This window comes from Takifugu flavidus, chromosome 7 (assembly GCF_003711565.1).
Source record: "Takifugu flavidus isolate HTHZ2018 chromosome 7, ASM371156v2, whole genome shotgun sequence".
NCBI lineage: Eukaryota > Metazoa > Chordata > Actinopteri > Tetraodontiformes > Tetraodontidae > Takifugu > Takifugu flavidus.
Genome location: NC_079526.1, coordinates 9,356,753 through 9,372,672, shown reverse-complemented (window position 1 = coordinate 9,372,672; position 15,920 = coordinate 9,356,753). Strand labels below are relative to the sequence as shown.

General features: G+C 44.1%; 3 protein-coding genes across 5 annotated transcripts; 1 reads left to right on the top strand and 2 right to left on the bottom strand.

Annotated features, from left to right (window-relative positions):
• Positions 1–442: 442 nt before the first annotated feature.
• ftsj3 (FtsJ RNA 2'-O-methyltransferase 3) lies at positions 443–5,582 on the bottom strand. Its single transcript, XM_057037118.1, has 21 exons — positions 5,403–5,582; positions 5,167–5,272; positions 4,809–4,855; positions 4,556–4,635; positions 4,329–4,428; positions 3,984–4,178; positions 3,779–3,894; positions 3,552–3,656; positions 3,359–3,459; positions 3,170–3,256; positions 2,963–3,091; positions 2,620–2,755; positions 2,342–2,538; positions 2,079–2,199; positions 1,914–1,995; positions 1,692–1,836; positions 1,506–1,603; positions 1,267–1,369; positions 971–1,154; positions 792–886; positions 443–708 (listed from the first exon to the last, which is right to left on the bottom strand). Exons 1-21 carry the CDS (start codon positions 5,467–5,469, stop codon positions 465–467), a joined length of 2,538 nt encoding a protein of 845 aa, XP_056893098.1. The 5' UTR covers positions 5,470–5,582; the 3' UTR covers positions 443–464.
• Positions 5,583–5,842: 260 nt separating this feature from the next.
• On the bottom strand, positions 5,843–8,330 carry plaat1 (phospholipase A and acyltransferase 1). 3 transcript variants are annotated; one of them, XM_057037138.1, is made up of 5 exons: positions 7,800–8,330; positions 7,042–7,091; positions 6,791–6,881; positions 6,418–6,636; positions 5,843–6,027 (listed from the first exon to the last, which is right to left on the bottom strand). In XM_057037138.1, the coding sequence occupies exons 2-5, from the start codon at positions 7,066–7,068 to the stop codon at positions 5,870–5,872; spliced, it is 495 nt and encodes a 164-aa protein (XP_056893118.1). In that variant the 5' UTR covers positions 7,069–7,091; positions 7,800–8,330; the 3' UTR covers positions 5,843–5,869. The 3 variants fall into 3 exon arrangements, with proteins under 3 accessions (XP_056893118.1, XP_056893116.1, XP_056893117.1); XM_057037136.1 differs by having other exon boundaries at positions 6,791–6,929; positions 7,800–8,328; XM_057037137.1 differs by having other exon boundaries at positions 6,368–6,636; positions 6,791–6,929; positions 7,800–8,326.
• Positions 8,331–8,825: 495 nt separating this feature from the next.
• Positions 8,826–15,825, top strand: mfn1b (mitofusin 1b). The gene is made up of 18 exons (XM_057037238.1): positions 8,826–8,979; positions 9,314–9,470; positions 9,610–9,745; positions 9,941–10,103; positions 10,247–10,371; positions 10,493–10,601; positions 11,151–11,258; positions 11,394–11,547; positions 11,744–11,811; positions 12,751–12,872; positions 13,051–13,177; positions 13,247–13,351; positions 13,459–13,561; positions 13,792–14,024; positions 14,129–14,293; positions 14,361–14,557; positions 14,661–14,795; positions 15,116–15,825. The coding sequence occupies exons 2-18, from the start codon at positions 9,323–9,325 to the stop codon at positions 15,183–15,185; spliced, it is 2,268 nt and encodes a 755-aa protein (XP_056893218.1). The 5' UTR covers positions 8,826–8,979; positions 9,314–9,322; the 3' UTR covers positions 15,186–15,825.
• The last annotated feature ends 95 nt before the right edge of the window (positions 15,826–15,920 follow it).

Sequence of the window (15,920 nt, the reverse complement as noted above, 5' to 3'; positions counted from 1 at the left end):
GCAGTCTGACCCATTCATGCATTAGTATTTCAGTATTCAAGTTATGTGATTCATTTGAATCATATTTAATCATTTTTGTTCCATTGTGACAAAAGGGTTTTGGGAAGTCCAACATGCAGAATTTTGTTAAAAAGGTTTCTGCTCACCTGAGTTGAAACCACCACTGACTCCATTTTTTTTTAAAATCAAAACATTTATTGCAAACCTATTTATTTACAATGTTAACATATTGGGGAGAATACTCTATTTATTGGACAAATCCAATACAGACCCTCAGTTCAGCTGCTCTGTCAAACCAAACTGAATTGTGTGACAATTCTACAAGACGAAAATATCATTATCAAAGAAAACCAAATGTCCAGAAGTTGAAGGATAAAACCAGAGTGTCCGTAAAGCTCAAAGCTCCATCAACTGCCCCCCTCAACTCTGACACCAGATTAGATTTGCCAGTCGATCCAATTTCTTTATTTTCTTCCTTTCCCACTCTTCTGGCTTCCTTTCCCACCCTTTGACCGTTTTCCTTTGCCCCCTTTAGCACGCTGGTCTTTCCTCTGCATTCCCCGCATGTCTTTCTTCAGACGACTGTCCACCACCTTGAAGGCTCCCTTGACGCCGGGGGGCCGCCGCACCTTCCTTCCAGCACCCTTTTTGGTCACAACGTACGTTACTTCTCTCTTCTCCTTCCCCACACCTGCTTTCTTGTAAATGCTGGGAACAAAACAACATTGTTTTGATGGAAATCTCCTTTCTGCACCAGTAAAGAGTTACAGCATCCTGATTTCTGATCGCACCTCTTCAGCTGAGCCATCTTCTCCCTCTCCGAGATGTCCACGGTGTTGACGACTGCCTCGGCTTTCTTCTTGGCCTGCTCCATCTTCTTCAACATCTGGAAATCATCAAATTCCTTCTGTTGCAACATCTGCCAGGACTCATTTTTAGCATTACTGCCATCACCACCCAATGGTCTTACCCTCCGCTTCTTCCTGGCTTTGGCCTCAGCCACTCGTTTGATGGGCCGTGCGTTGATCTCCTTCCACTTTTCTTTATACTCCTCCACCATCTCCCGGGTGACCGGCACCGGCTTCCTCCTGTGCTTCTGTTCATCTTGCAGGAACCATTCAGGTACATCCCACGGCTGCTCTGAGCTGGCAAACCTGCAGAAGGACCCAACAGTTGTGTTACAGCTCACACATCACCGATACTGACGCTTAATACTGTTATTTTAATCAAGTCCATAGCACAGATGACCCGAACGGAGACACCCACCTGTGGAAGGAGCCATCCATCAGGTCTCTGGCTCTCTTCTTAGACGTGGCGATCTGACAACCCAGCGCCAGACCTTCTGCATCCAGGATCCGGGCTTTCTTACCTGAGCGACAAACACCACACAAATCACGCAAAGTGGAAGCTGACGCACTAAATTTAATCAATTTAAACACGAATGCGCTCCGAGTTCTGTGGCTTCTAAAAAAATTAAAAAAGTATTTGTAGTGTCTCATACTCACTGATGCTTTCCACAGGAACCACTTTGAAGTCCTCATCATCACCAGCCTCTCCTGACATCCCATTAGTCCCTTTGGCCTGTTTCATTCTGGTAATTTCCCTGGAAGAGCCATTAAATACATATGAGCACTGATTTGTAGTTCAACACTTAACGATCAACACTGACATCACACTCGTTTCTTCTTTACTTCTCATCGTCGCTGCTGTCATCTGAGTCGCTGTCACTGGCGTCGGCAGCTTCCTGTGAAGCTTCTGCCTGTCCTTCCTCTGCTGGGGCTGCCTTCTCCTCCTCTTCCTCCACCACCTTTTCTGCTTTCCTTTTTTTGCCCTTCCCTGTGACAAAGACCCAAACATGTCACTATTTCAAAGATTTTAAAATCGGGATGCAGGCACAGGGCGGCTTCCTGTACCTCTCTGGTTGTTCTGTAGCCACTCTGACTGCTGAAGCTCGTTCTCGGCGTCTTTTTCCAGGTCAATCTCAGAGAAAATACCCTGCAGAGAACGAACAGAGCAGACTCAGAAAACCGGGACATGTTCAGGAGTGATACAGTAATGTAAATAACAATATAGTTCACCTTGCTGAACCAAAGGTTGGTTTCTCGCTGTTTTTTCTCATCTTTCCCCTCAAGTTCTACCAACAAGCCGCTTTCTGGCTCTTCATCTTCCTCTTTACCCTCCTCCTCAGTGAATTGTACTCTGGAAACAAAAAAACAAACAGCCAATCTCTGTTAATTAAAGTCAACCCTGTAAATTTTTGCTCCCATTTCACAAACTAAAAGGTGGTTTAGTCTCATCTAGGCAACATGAAATATAAAAAAGGTGGAACAACGGAGCTTACTTCTTTTTTTTTGAGGTTTCCTTCTCAAGCTCTTTCTCTCTCTGCAGCACCTCCTGCAGGTCCTCTTCATCCAAATCGGAGGCCAGAGACATTTTATCCGCCTCTTCGTCCTCTTCCTCAGAGATATGCATGTCATCTTCTTCATCTACAAGATTGTCGGCCGCCTGCATGTCGCCCTTGGAGATATCGGCCACCAGCTGACACAAAGATTATAGAACACGTTAATGCCAGTGAGCTCTCAGGTCTGCGCCGATGCAGCTGCGTTTCTTTGGAGTCACCTTTTGTTTATTGATGGTGCTGAGCGAGAACATGGACGAGTCTCCACCATCTGCGATGGAAACACCAGGCAGATCCATCTTTAGCGCCACCCTCTCTCTCTGCTTCCTTCGCTCCTTCAGCACTTTCTTCTTCTTTCTGATGGAGGAAGTGTCGAGTTAAAATTCCAATTTTTTTTAAAACCAAACACATCGAATGTACCAGACTGACAACCTGCAGGGTTAAATAAACAAAAACCCTCCTGAGAACTGAAGCTCCTGGTCCAAATCTAGAATTCCCTGTACAGAATTCTAAATATAAAGAATACAAACTAAAAACAAATACCAAATAGGAGAACCGTGATACCGTTTCAGCTCAGCCACCTCCTCCGCTTTCAGCTGTGCCAGTTTCCGTTCCATTTCTTCCTCATCATCATCATCCTCTTCCCTACCTTCTTTGTTCTCGTCTGGTTCTTTTTCTTCATCAGAACTTAAACTACAAAAAGCATCATTTTGTGTCACATTACATAAGAACTGTGTAAACACTTTTGATGATGTCCAGTAAAAACTTTACTTGATTTCATCCTGCAGACTTTTGGCCTCCATCTTCAACTTTTTGGACAGATATCTTCTAAGCTTTGACCTCCAGCTCAGCAGCTGGCTGCAGATGGAAAGAGAAAAACATCCCTCTTCTCAGTACCTGTTGCAACGGATCCAGGTCCAACCAGAACAAGGATTATTGACTGGTGTTTGAACGACTTACCGGAGTTCTTTGCGGCCCAAAACTCTAATGTCGCGACAGCACTCTTTTATTTCATTGGTAGTTGCCGCATGAGATTCCAGATCTTTGTTGTCAAAGATGATCTGAATAAGACAAAACAGAGATCAGGTCAGGAAAATCTGAGGAACTTGTCAGATTTGGCAATTGACGCGGTACCGTAACTCCGAGATCTCACCTCACTGGCTTTGGCCAAGAAATCCACGGGGTTTTCAGCTTTCAGAAAAGCTGTGATCGGAAAACTGTGGAAGAGTGTCAGATCCCCATCTGTGTATCCCTCCGCCTGGAACACAGGAGCAGCTACTGATCAAATGTTTCTTTTGTGAGACACATCAGTTTTGTCGTCTTTGTTTTGACTGAGCAGCTTCTTTGCATCGATCTAAAAATCAGCTCGAACATACACACCTTTGGTTTCTTGACAGGGATCAGCTCTCTCACTGTTTTGGCTTGCACCTCCACTTCCTTGAAAGCATGTTTGGGATCAAAGAACTTACTGTCTATTTTGTCTGGAGCAAGGAAACCTGGTAAAGAAATAAAACAATGCTTAAAAAAAGAGCCTGCACCTGAAAAATTATTTTCCATCGCTGATGTGCACGTGACTGCCACTAACCCTGACAGACGACGAAGATCTCTGCAGACTCATTTCTAGATGCCTGTGGCTTGGTCGATTGCACTTTGTTGAAGAACTGCTGAAAGATCCAGAGAAGTGGCTGATAGTCTTTAGAGCGGAACACCTTGGTGACAAACGTGCCACCTTTCGTCAGGAACTCACAGGCCAACTTGAGGGCCATGAGGGTCAAATGCGCTATGAGGGGACACAAGATGAGAAGTGAGGGGTGTTGCTCTCTTAAACAAACTGGGAAACAATAAAGGGAATAACTGTAGTCACAGTAACATCTGTGAGTCCATGTTAATGCCTTTAGATTTTTCATTCTTTCATTTAATCGTCACTTACCTTGTGAGAAGGCATCATGTTGCCAGTTGGCTCCAACATTGGGAGCGCCGTCATTTAACACAACATCGACCTTCCAGGTCTGAAGTTCTTTTCGTAGTGCCTGCAGATGGGACCGAGAGAATCAGACAGACATTAAAATGCATTCTGAGAACCATCTCGTTCTTATTTTATTGTACCTTTAAGATTACAAATGAAAACACTAGAATTTAATGGTTCTACACTCTCACCTGTCTGCATTTCTCTGTAGTGATGTCTTCTTGAAGGGCGACCACGTTCGGGATGGGCTTGATGGGAACCAAGTCAACACCTAATGGAGGGGGGGAGTGAACAAAAAAGAGATTTTGTCTGGTCTCATCCACACCAATAAAACCTTTCAGTTCAAAGTTTAAAGTTTCAGTTTAAAATTCAATTTAGAGTTAATTACTATATTCATTATAAAATTATTAAAACTGTCAACCTAATTGATAACATTACACTCACCAATTATGAGACTTGATACGGGCATAAATTTGGATGCAACTTGCAACCTGCAAAGGAACATTATCAATGCGTCATTGTTTACAGTTCCATTCTCTTCAACTTTATAAGGTATTTATTTATTCATACATGAAATTTGCTAATAAGTGGCACAATAAATGCACGGACCGAAGACACAAACCCAATAACTTGCATTTGTGTCAAATGATTTCTATGATGCCAACAAAAAAAAAAAAAATCTCCTGTTATGTTACAGAATTGCTGTTTATGCTTGTGACCACCATCCTTAGAGCAGGTAACTTGAGTTTAGTTCATTTTCTCTGGATTTTAGTGTGTATAGTGTATTTGACAGGGCGCTCACCATCCACCGGGAGCAGCACACAGGTCGACCAGAGCTCTGGCTTTCTGCAAAAACTGAAATTTACGGTTGAGCTGAATCAGCTTGAAGGAGGAACGAGAGCGATACCCTGGTAAGAAAAGACGCTTTCAGACAACTGACATGAATTCCAATTCCGTACGTTTACTGTTGACAAGTTAGCCGAGAAACCTGGTAAAGCTAATAATTGACTGAACATGTGTAAATCAGCACTACATTACCAGTTTCCTTGGCTAAATGATAGAATTTGTCTCTTCTGGTCTTTCCAACTTTAAGTTTCTTCCCCATGTTTGTCGCTGTGGTTCCTCTCTTTAAATTACTGAAACAGACTGCAAACTCTTGACTTCCACGAACATCCACAGAAATAACACGTGCGGCTACCTGGCGCGGAAATTCTACGTCAGACGTTTCTTCTTCTACTAACAATTGTTACCAATGTATGTTGACGTTTGCGCCACCTAGTGTATGTAGGGTAGACAAGAATAACTGTAGCTCAAAATTAACTTAAAAAACTAAGTGTTTCTAGTTACAAAATGTTAAAATAAATATTAGCTTTTTTGCTTGATACATATACCCTGTAATTTGTCCACAAAAATCTTCCATCGTGTATGATCCAAATCCTGTGTGCAACTAAAAAAAATTAAAAAAAACCACACTCATCCATATTTCCACAAATGATTTATTTCTGTCATAAAAGCAACATGAATGTTGGATGAAAACATTCTGAAGTGGTGAAGGCAGCTGTCAGAAAGGCCTGTTCCTGGATCGTGTGTTGATCAGTCCCAGGACTGAGAAAGCACTCGCTGCAGCAGTCACCAAACTGATGGCCCCAATGGCCCGTGTGGCCTGTAGGGAGACACGATGGTCCTTATTAGATGGAAGGTAACAAAATGTATTATTTATGACATTATCAACTCCAATATATCTTTAGGATACACTGTGGTTACAAGAGTAGATATAAAGCAATGAATAAAAAAAGAACAACAGCTATATAAGGAGAAATTGGGGGGGATCATGGTCTAGTTAGGGGGTAGTGGAGTATTTTAAACTAGTTTACAGCGTTTGGGCATGTTACATAATGTGTCTCTCATATAAAATAATCCTATTTACCTCTCATTCTTTATGGAATTTTGAAGACAAAGTTGATATTTGAGCCTGATGAAAGAGAATGAACAGACTGACAAACCTGCTCGGACACCCCCTCCCCGTAGCGCAGAAGGGTAACAAAGTGCTCACAGTTGCTCCCCAGCAGGTCATAGGACACTTCCTGATCGATGAGGACTTGGGCTCTCTGGATGATTTCACAGATAGGCAAAGGCGTGTGGTTGTGGTCGTACTTGTTGTTAACGCGGTACGAGTCGCTGCCCACCACCTCCTTCAGGAGCTGCATGCGCACCACAGCCTTCCTGCTGAAGACGGACTTCACACTAGACACAGCGGCTGCAGGGCTTTCATCTGGAGGGAATAGAAGCAGCCATGGAATGGAAGTTTGTTGCACTCCAAACTAATAAACACACTTCTGCAGGAGAGCAGGTGATAGTTTGCCACGGTCATCTGTTATCTGGGATGCTTAGATTAATTGAGTCTGATGGCATTAGCTCTCTCTCACCGACAGGAGTCAAGTTGATGATGTAACCATCTCCCAGGTAGAGAGCCCAGTGCTGATAAGCTGGTCTGAAGATCTCAATAAGGTCACCAGGCTGGGGGTCAGCAGAGGGGTCAGGGAGGTCAGGGTCATTAGAGGCCATCTATGCACGCACGCAAACATGCAGACAGGTGAAAATTTATTGTGGTTGTATACAGTCAATGATGCAATGATACAGCTGTATTATGATAAAGCTGTATTAAAAGCAAACTTACAGTTGTGTTTTGCTGTTGTTTATCCATTCCACATCATGCTTCCACAATTTCTAAAGAGGAGAGTAAACACAGAGCAATAAAACCATATTTAACCGCTTGAAAGATCAGTGGAACTAAAATCCCAAAACTGAAATTGTAATCTTTTCCCTTGTCTCGGACTTGTCACGGTCAATGCTAAGCCCAAAAAAAGAGAATGCTAGATAGCCTGCTGGAATGTAAAAAGCATCCATACATACACACATGGACAATAAACACCAGCTCACACACAGACAATACACACATGAGCTCTTGTGTCACCTGTGCTGCCATAATAGCATCCACACAATAGGGAAGCTGACAGAAAAAAAAGGTGTTGGAGCCCAAGTTAGCTGAAACACACGTCATCGCCAATAACATCAGTTTACTTTGTCACTTTCTACTTAAATGAGGAGAATGTGGGTGTATTTCTGATTAAATTAGAAAAACATTGGCCATGATAGGATGAATATAACCCTCCCCAGGAGAGAAACAAGTAATTCCATCTCATTATTAATGTATGAAGCCCAGCTGAGCTGAATAAAGCCACATTCAGTTTTCATTCTTAAAGTGAAAGTCCTTATATTAAACATGCAGTTTTCTTACATGGTAAGATATTAGATAATAAGAAGTGGAAGAAAAAGAAGAAGAAGAAGAAAAGAAAAGTAGACACATGGCACAAAACAAATAATAAAGGATTTTGAGTACTCAAACTGACATTTGAACGCTGCCGTCATACTTACTCAAACATCAGTAGTTTTTTCTTCCTGATCATTTTAATTCTCCATCATAAATCCATACACTTCCCCAAAAAAACGACAGCAAGAAATAGAAGCAGGAGGGAGGCTGTTCCTCGGTGTCAGAGATGTCAAAGGCTGCCAGACGTGCCAAAGCCAAAGCTGATGCCGGGTGTTTCGCCGTCCACTGTTGTGACTGATTGCCACAGTTGCTAAGGTCACTCATCCATATAAAGGAGAGGCGTTTCCTCTCTGTCACAGTCATTCTGGCTGCTCTTCTGCTGCAGGTTCACAAAGACAACATGCACTCACACCACATTGAAGGTTAGCGGGTGTTAATGGGTAGCCGGATATAACACTTAAGAGGGCAAACATTATGATAAATTCAATATGAGAAAGGTGAAGGTCAATTGAATCAAGGCTGCAAAAGCATCAACGTCAATTGATTGACAGTTAGTCTGTCATAATCACAAATAGTGAGGAAAATGTTTTGAATATTCTGCTGCTGTTGTAATCTTCCTCTCTGCCTCAACTGCAGCTGTGGAACTTTCAGGGGTCGACTGATTTCTCGCGTGCTGATTGGCTACTCTCACTCGTGAGCTTTTTGGCTCCGCCCACATGTCCATATAAGCGCATCTGTCAAGCTGCCGTCAGTGTCGCGAGCAGGAGCACAGGAAGTTGGAAAACCGTCGATTCCAACATTGAACAAGTGATTTGAAGATTTAAAAAAATGTAATCACAATAGTAAAAGTTGATGTCGAATAACACGTTGGCGCTAACTTTTATCCTTATTGGGGTTATTTTCATGTTTGAATATACATATTTTATTTATTTTATTTAAATTCAATTCTGTGTTTAAGTGATGAGGTCTCTCCCCTGATTAGAGATGTTTTTAGATGAAATCTGCAATCACTTTCCTTATTTTTATGTTTTATTTTCTTTAAATACCAAACGTCTCAATGCGTTTCAATGCAAAACGCAGGCACTCTTTTATGTGCTCTTATTTTGAAAATAATTCCATCTGCCCGGAAAACGATTGACCTGGTATGATAACTACACTGGTAAGATTACCTGATCCGAGCTGGAACCAGTCGAGTTCAGGGAGGGAAGGGATTTTCTGAACTGTCACTGCGGATTATCATTGTTTTGGTTATGAAAAGAGAAGACTAGCAGTCCTAACACAGTGGTAAGGGAATTCTTCTGCTGGTTAACCGCACTGTCACCACGTTGCCGTCTGCTAACGTTAGCTTACAGTCGTAGTTACAGGAGGTAGTTAGCTAGCTTGGTTGACAGTCGCTGCACGCGTTTGCTTGTTTAATGCAGCATTTTTTTTGTAACAGTAGATATAAACAATCGCAAACAATCATGAAAATCTGTCGTACACGTACATATGATTCATTTGTGATATAATCTGAATGTATGTTAACAAGTTGTGTGGTTTCGTTTTACACGCCGCATTACAGGTTAACGAAGAATGTCCACTCACAGTAACTGTTTGACCTTTTTGACCCCGTGTTTAGATTAACACCATGGCTGCAGCCCCTCCTCTACGGCGCTCAGATTCAGCTCTGGGAGACTTTTCCCCCTTGAAGCACTTTGTTGTGGCAAAGAAGAAGATCGGAGCTGTATTTGAGCAGTTATTGGACTATGTGAAGGAATCTTCTGAGTTTGTTTCAGGTGAGGCGTTTTGGTCAAGTTTGAATTTTTATGCTATCACCTGCTCCATGGATGGCTTTGTAAAGGTTTTTAAACAGTGCATTTATATCAGAAGTTAAGACCATATATGATCTTTTTGTTTGTTTTTTGTCTCGGACAGAAACCTGTGGAAATCCGGCGCTGGAGAACATCGCCAAGCAGGACCAGAATTTGGAGATTCAGGCATACGCGGACAAACTGTTTGTCATTAAGGAGGTGTTGGCACGCAGACATATGAAAGTGGCTTTTTTTGGCAGGTAGAGTCCGACTAGCGTTTACAAGCATGAGTGTTTTGATGCAAAGAAATTCTAATTAGATTTTTTTTAATCACAAGAGGGTTTTCTCTGCAGGAAATATGGAAGGCAACTACATTGTTCATTTAGCTCAACCCATTATTAACGACATCCTTATTATTTAGGTATTATACTAGATGATTGAATGTTTCCTTTCAGGACCAGTAATGGTAAAAGCACAGTGGTTAATGCCATGTTGAGGGACCGAGTGCTGCCCAGTGGAATTGGCCACACCACAAACTGCTTCCTGAGTGTGGAAGGCACCGATGAAGACAAAGCTTATTTGAAGACGGAGGGCTCTGATGAGGAGAAGAGCATCAAGGTAAGCAAGTAGATTTTGCAAGAAAGGGTTTTTTGTTTTTTTTGGATTGATTTTAAAACAATTTTTGGGCCAAAGATCGGGGCACACACCTGCTCCAGGATCAGACCAGCATTAAAAAACCGAAATATCTGCCTTCTCTGCAGACCGTAAATCAGCTGGCTCACGCTCTCCACATGGATGAGAGCCTGGACGCCGGCTGTCTTGTCCGTGTGTTTTGGCCGAAGTCCAAGTGTGCCCTTCTTCGAGATGATTTGGTGCTCGTAGACAGGTGAGAGGATAAACTCAACCCACTTTGGACATATCTGGAAATAGCACGTCGCTACATAAACAACACAATTCACAGATTTAGGGTTGCTCTTGGTTCTGCTGAACTCTTGTCCACTCTGCAGCCCGGGCACAGATGTCACATCACAACTGGACAGCTGGATCGACAAGTTCTGTCTGGACGCTGACGTCTTTGTTCTGGTGGCCAACTCTGAATCCACACTGATGAACACGGTAATGGAGCTGCTTTAACCTCTGTCTGGCTAATGTCTTGCTGAGGTGGCGTTTTTATCTTAAACTGGCATCGTTGTTGGGCAGTAGAATGACAGGTTAAGTGCAGAAGAACCTTCCCAATTTAAATGAATAACAGCAGCAAAGGAAAGGTTTTAGCTCATCAGTGGGGCCCCTGCATGTGCCCTGTGGGACTGTTCTCGCCGTTCCATGATCACTCAGTCAGGAATGTCTTTGCCTGTGTTTATTTCCAGCCCCTGTAGTTTCTCTCAGCAGGTATTTATGCAATGTAAGGCTGGCCAGTGTTAATCATAGAGCTCCTTAACCTGATGAAGCTCTTAAAGGGAAAGTAAAGGCACATTCCTGGCCTCGAACCCAGGCTTCATGTAACCGGCATCCAAAGGTCGTCTGGGTGAAAATCAAGTCAAATCCTAACTGTTCATTGTCCAGTGGAAATTCAAAGCTTTTGCTTTTAAAGACCAATAATCTTATTTTTTAAATGGAAAACAATAATAGGTGTTGTTTCATTCAAGCTCTTCATCTCTCTTGTAGGAAAAACATTTTTTTCACAAAGTAAATGAACGTCTGTCAAAGCCCAACATCTTCATCCTTAACAACCGCTGGGACGCCTCTGCGAATGAGCCAGAGTACATGGAGGATGTAAGTGAAATTACACATAGGATTCTATCGTTTTGGATCATTTTAGCAACTAGTAAAAAAAAGTACAACCTCAAATACCACAAAGGCTGGAGACAGCATTGTTTCATTAGTTATAAACGCTTGATGTCACTCAAGGTGAGGAAACAGCACACAGACCGCTGCGTGAACTTCCTAGTGGAGGAACTGAAGGTGGTGGATCGTGATCAGGCCCCCAACCACATCTTCTTCGTCTCTGCCAAAGAGGTGCTGAACTCTCGAATGCAGCGAGCGCAGGGCATGCCCGAAACAGGTGAGGAACACACTCATTCTGAGGCTAAACAGGCTTCTCAGTCAACGCAGCTCAGTTGTAGTAACGTTAGGAGTAAACGTTAATTATTTAACATATTTATGTTGCAAATGAACTGTGTTCTTATGTGTAATGGAGAGTTACCAGAGGGGAGAGGCTTTAAACCAGTTAAACTCCAGTTGAGTTTGTCATCTGACAGGTGGAGCTTTGGCCGAAGGCTTCCGGGAGAGACTGAAGGAGTTTCAGAGCTTTGAGAGGAGGTTTGAGGTGTGTGCTCGTGTGTTTGTGTGTCTTAACACCTTCCCAGATGTCTTCTAATATTCTTCATCCAACCTGAGCGTGTAAACTCTGTCTAATGTCTGAATACACAGGGATTCACCTTTACCTTTCAGGGGAAATCCTAAAAAAACCCTTAAATTCCGAGAAGCGGTGCAGTTTTTTGCAGCTCAGCCAAACCAGAAGATGGCAGCAGATGTTTTGTCAGTTGTTTCTCAGACTGCTGGATGTTTGTGGAACTGTGTGTGTGTTGAAGTGTGTGCTTGAGAACGCATCCTGTTGAATGAAGTGGGAACCAAACATGAAATGACCGTCGTCCTCCTCGCGGTCGACCTGGAACCTTCGGCTGCTTAACCGCCCCTCTTAGCCGTTGGCTCTCGTCCCTCGTAGCGCCTCGACCGATCACTGTGCCTTTGCCGTCAACCTGCGTCTTCATTGCTGAAGTCTAGATTCACTTAGGCGAGGACGCACCTCTTTTCAGTTGTTTTTCGATTCATTTTGAATTTGAGGTCATTGTTTTTCTCTCCGTGTTTGTGTTTGCATCCCTTTGATTGGCTCTGAACGTGCAGGACGTGTGTGTTTTTAATCGTGCGTGCTTCGTGTTGATGTCTGACCCCGTTTATCCCAAGATGACACAATTCTTGCCTGTTACATCTCAGCCTTTTTCATCCTTGTTTGAATATTTTTAATATGTTTTTTCCATGATTTTGCCGACACCACCAGCCATCATTACTGTGACTGTTAATTCGTTGGGCTCCGGGACTCGAGATGCACGCGCTGCTGCTCTTTACGCCTGTGTTAACTTTCCTTCTCCTGAGTTAAAGTAGCAGGCGTCCATCTCGTGCTCTGTTCGTCCCGGGTGCTCGTGCACCCTCTCTGACTGCGGCCCCTATTACCTGTCACAGTAAACGGTGTGTTGTGGCCTCGCAGGAGTGTATCTCGCAGTCAGCAGTGAAAACAAAGTTTGAGCAGCACACGATCAGGGCCAAGCAGATCACAGAAAAAGTCAAGGACATCATGGACGCCATTAACATCGAGGCAGCGGAGAAGAGGTGAGCATCTCTTTCCACCTGCTGTTGTGTTACGATTGAAGGTTGAAGTTCTCGTATCTTAAAGCCCTGATGGACTTCTGGAGGTAAATATGAAGATTGCAGCTGGATCGGTCATCGATGAAGGTTTGCGCTTTGTTCTTGTGTTGTGACCCTAACTGCTGTTGTCGTGGCAACGCAGAGTGGCAGCACTGGAGGACCGGGAGTACCAGATGGACCGACTGGAGTTTGTCAAAAACCAGCTCAAACTGCTGATCGAGGATATCAAGATTAAAATTAAGGCCATCAGTGAGAACGTGGCAACAAAGGTAGTAGTACAGCTGTAGTTCCTGTTGTTCATTCATGTCACCACATTAAATCCCAAATGGTTGATTCAGGTGTCTGACGCCATGGCGGAGGAGATCTCCCGCCTCCACGTGCTCGTAGACGAGTTCCACTCTGACTTCCACCCTTCGCTGCACGTCCTTAAGATTTACAAGTCTGTAAGTAGAAGCACGGACCCAGCCTTCTAATCGGGGTGTTTCCGAGTAACAGTCGGGGGATATTTTTACTCCGCGTGTCCTCTGACTCCCGTTGTTGCTGTTGTCAGGAGTTGCTGGCTCACGTGGAGGAGGGGATGGGCAAAAACCTGGCCTATCGCTGCTCTGACGCCGTCTACGCTTCGGTCCAGTCCTCTCAGGCATACATGATCGGTACAGGCTCACGCAGAGCTCCGCTGTTTGTTTAGAGAGCATTGCTATGCTCATGTGACACCTAAACTGTGGTCTGACCCACAGCTATATTTACCCTGAATGTCAACATCTCGTGCCAAATTATGCCGGAGAGGCACGAGTGCTCCAGACACGTGACAGATAGTGCAAAGGTGTTCCTGGGCTTTCTGAGGCTACAATAAGGCTGATCTGTTTTATTTTGTACTGTGTAGAGAGCATGTTCCCCCTGCTTCCCTCTGGAGTCCAAACCCAAGGGCACATGTTGGTCCCCAGCAGGAAGTTTGACCTAAGCTATGACCTGAACTTCGCCACCATTTGCAACGACTTCCAGGAGAACATCGAGTTTCAGTTTTCGCTGGGCTGGAAAGCGCTAGTCCACCGCTTCCTGGGTTGCACAGATGCACAGAGAGCCCTAAAACTGATGGAGCAGAACCTTCAGTCGCAGGTTTGGGGGATCTTGCATGATTCAGACGGTTGTTCTCACTCTGCCAACAACAAAACCTTCACCAGAAAACATTTTAATGATGAGACAACTCTGCTATTGCTCAGTCTACCCTGGCAACCACGCCGTCCTGTGGCCCCGCCTCCACAGTGGCTCCATCCAACAATGAGGCAGCTGTCATGACTCAGGAGGATCTGATGATGGTCGTGGCAACCAACATAGCATCTCTCACCTCCCGCACCTCGATGGGTGCCGTAATCGTTGTGGGAGTGGTACGTCGTCTCTGCTCTTCACCGATTTGGTGACATAGAGGTGGTGATTAAGCTCTCGCTTGTTTAGGTGTATCGAGCGGTCGGCTGGAAGCTAATTGCTCTGTCAGCCTCTCTATACGGTTTGCTGTATCTCTACGAGAGGCTGATGTGGACCACGAAGGCCAAAGAGCGCTGTCTGAAGCGCCAGTTTGTGGACTACGCTAGCGAAAAGCTGCAGCTCATCGTCAACTTTACCAGCGCAAACTGCAGCCGTCAGGTCCAACAGTAAGGCCTCTCCCCCCCCCCACTAACACATGAAAGCGCCTCCCCAGCCTCAGCTGTGCCGTCGCCTCTCACCGCTGCGATGCTGTGCCCTCTGTGTTGCCAGGGAGATGGCTACGACCTTTGCTCGCCTCTGTCAGCAGGTGGACCAGACGCAGAAGGAGCTGGACGCCGAAATCCGCCTCCTGACAGCCAAAACACATCAGCTGGAAACCGTCCAGAGTCGATCCAAGAGTCTCCGGTCAGTCAGAATTATTGTTTATCGGGGAAACGCACAAAAGACAATCTATTTGAATTGTATTTCAATGTGGAGTTTTCCTCCAGGTTTTTCCTACTATCCCAAAACGTGCTTGTTGTCCCTCAGCGTGTGTCCTGTCATGATCTGTGTCCCCGTCTCTCGTCCAGTGACTCCATGACATCTCACATGGTCACATGGAGCAGAGTTGGATTGATGAATAATTCCTTTTCAGCCTTTGTTCGGGCTGAAGACTGCAACCTTTAGCTTCTGATTGTTGCTGCGTGTAAGTGTCGCACCTCTGGAATTGTTTTCTCTCTCTGCAGGCACAAAGCGACAGACCTGGAGAAACAGCTGGAGGAGTTCACGAAGCAGTACCTGCAGCCTCCACAGTGATGGGTGCTCCTCCAACCTGCCCCCTCCTCAGCCAGGCTGACAACGGCACTTCACGTAGACCGAACGCGTTTCCTTCTTAGGCAAGAATACAAACATATGGACCACTTTATTGAACTCAAATCATCGTAAATCTGTTTCAGTATTAATGGAGAGAAGCACCAGAACGTTAAGATACAACGTTTTCTCTGCCAGCTAGAAAAGAAAGCCGACATGTACAGATGTTCTTGGAGGAGGTGATATAATCTTGGTCAGACGGGGCTGTTTTTGATACTAAATAAGCCCTTTCTTACTGTGAATATGCATTTAAGACTTTTTTTGTGGGGCAGATGAAGTCTGTGTGCCTAACAGTTTTATATCAATGCTGGAGCATTGAACTGGCATGAGCGGAGAACATTTAGAATCTAAACGGAAGAAATCAGATAATTCACTGAGAAATCATAGATGAGGTAGCATGCCTAACGTCCTCTAGGTTAGTGTTCTATTTTCTAAAACTCCATACTGTATAGATCAAAAACTTTGGAAATCCCTGTATATTTTATGATACTGTTTTATTTATATTCATCTGACTTGTAAAATGTTTTTCTTCTATTGAAATACCTCAAGATTTCCCACAGCTGTATAAAGTCTACCACGATGTAAATCTGACCTGTGCCTTTATTTCAAGCGTCCTGCAGAGATTTGACATTCTCTCTGGAATAAAACACTCATTTATGAAGCTACTTTAAAAAAAAACAC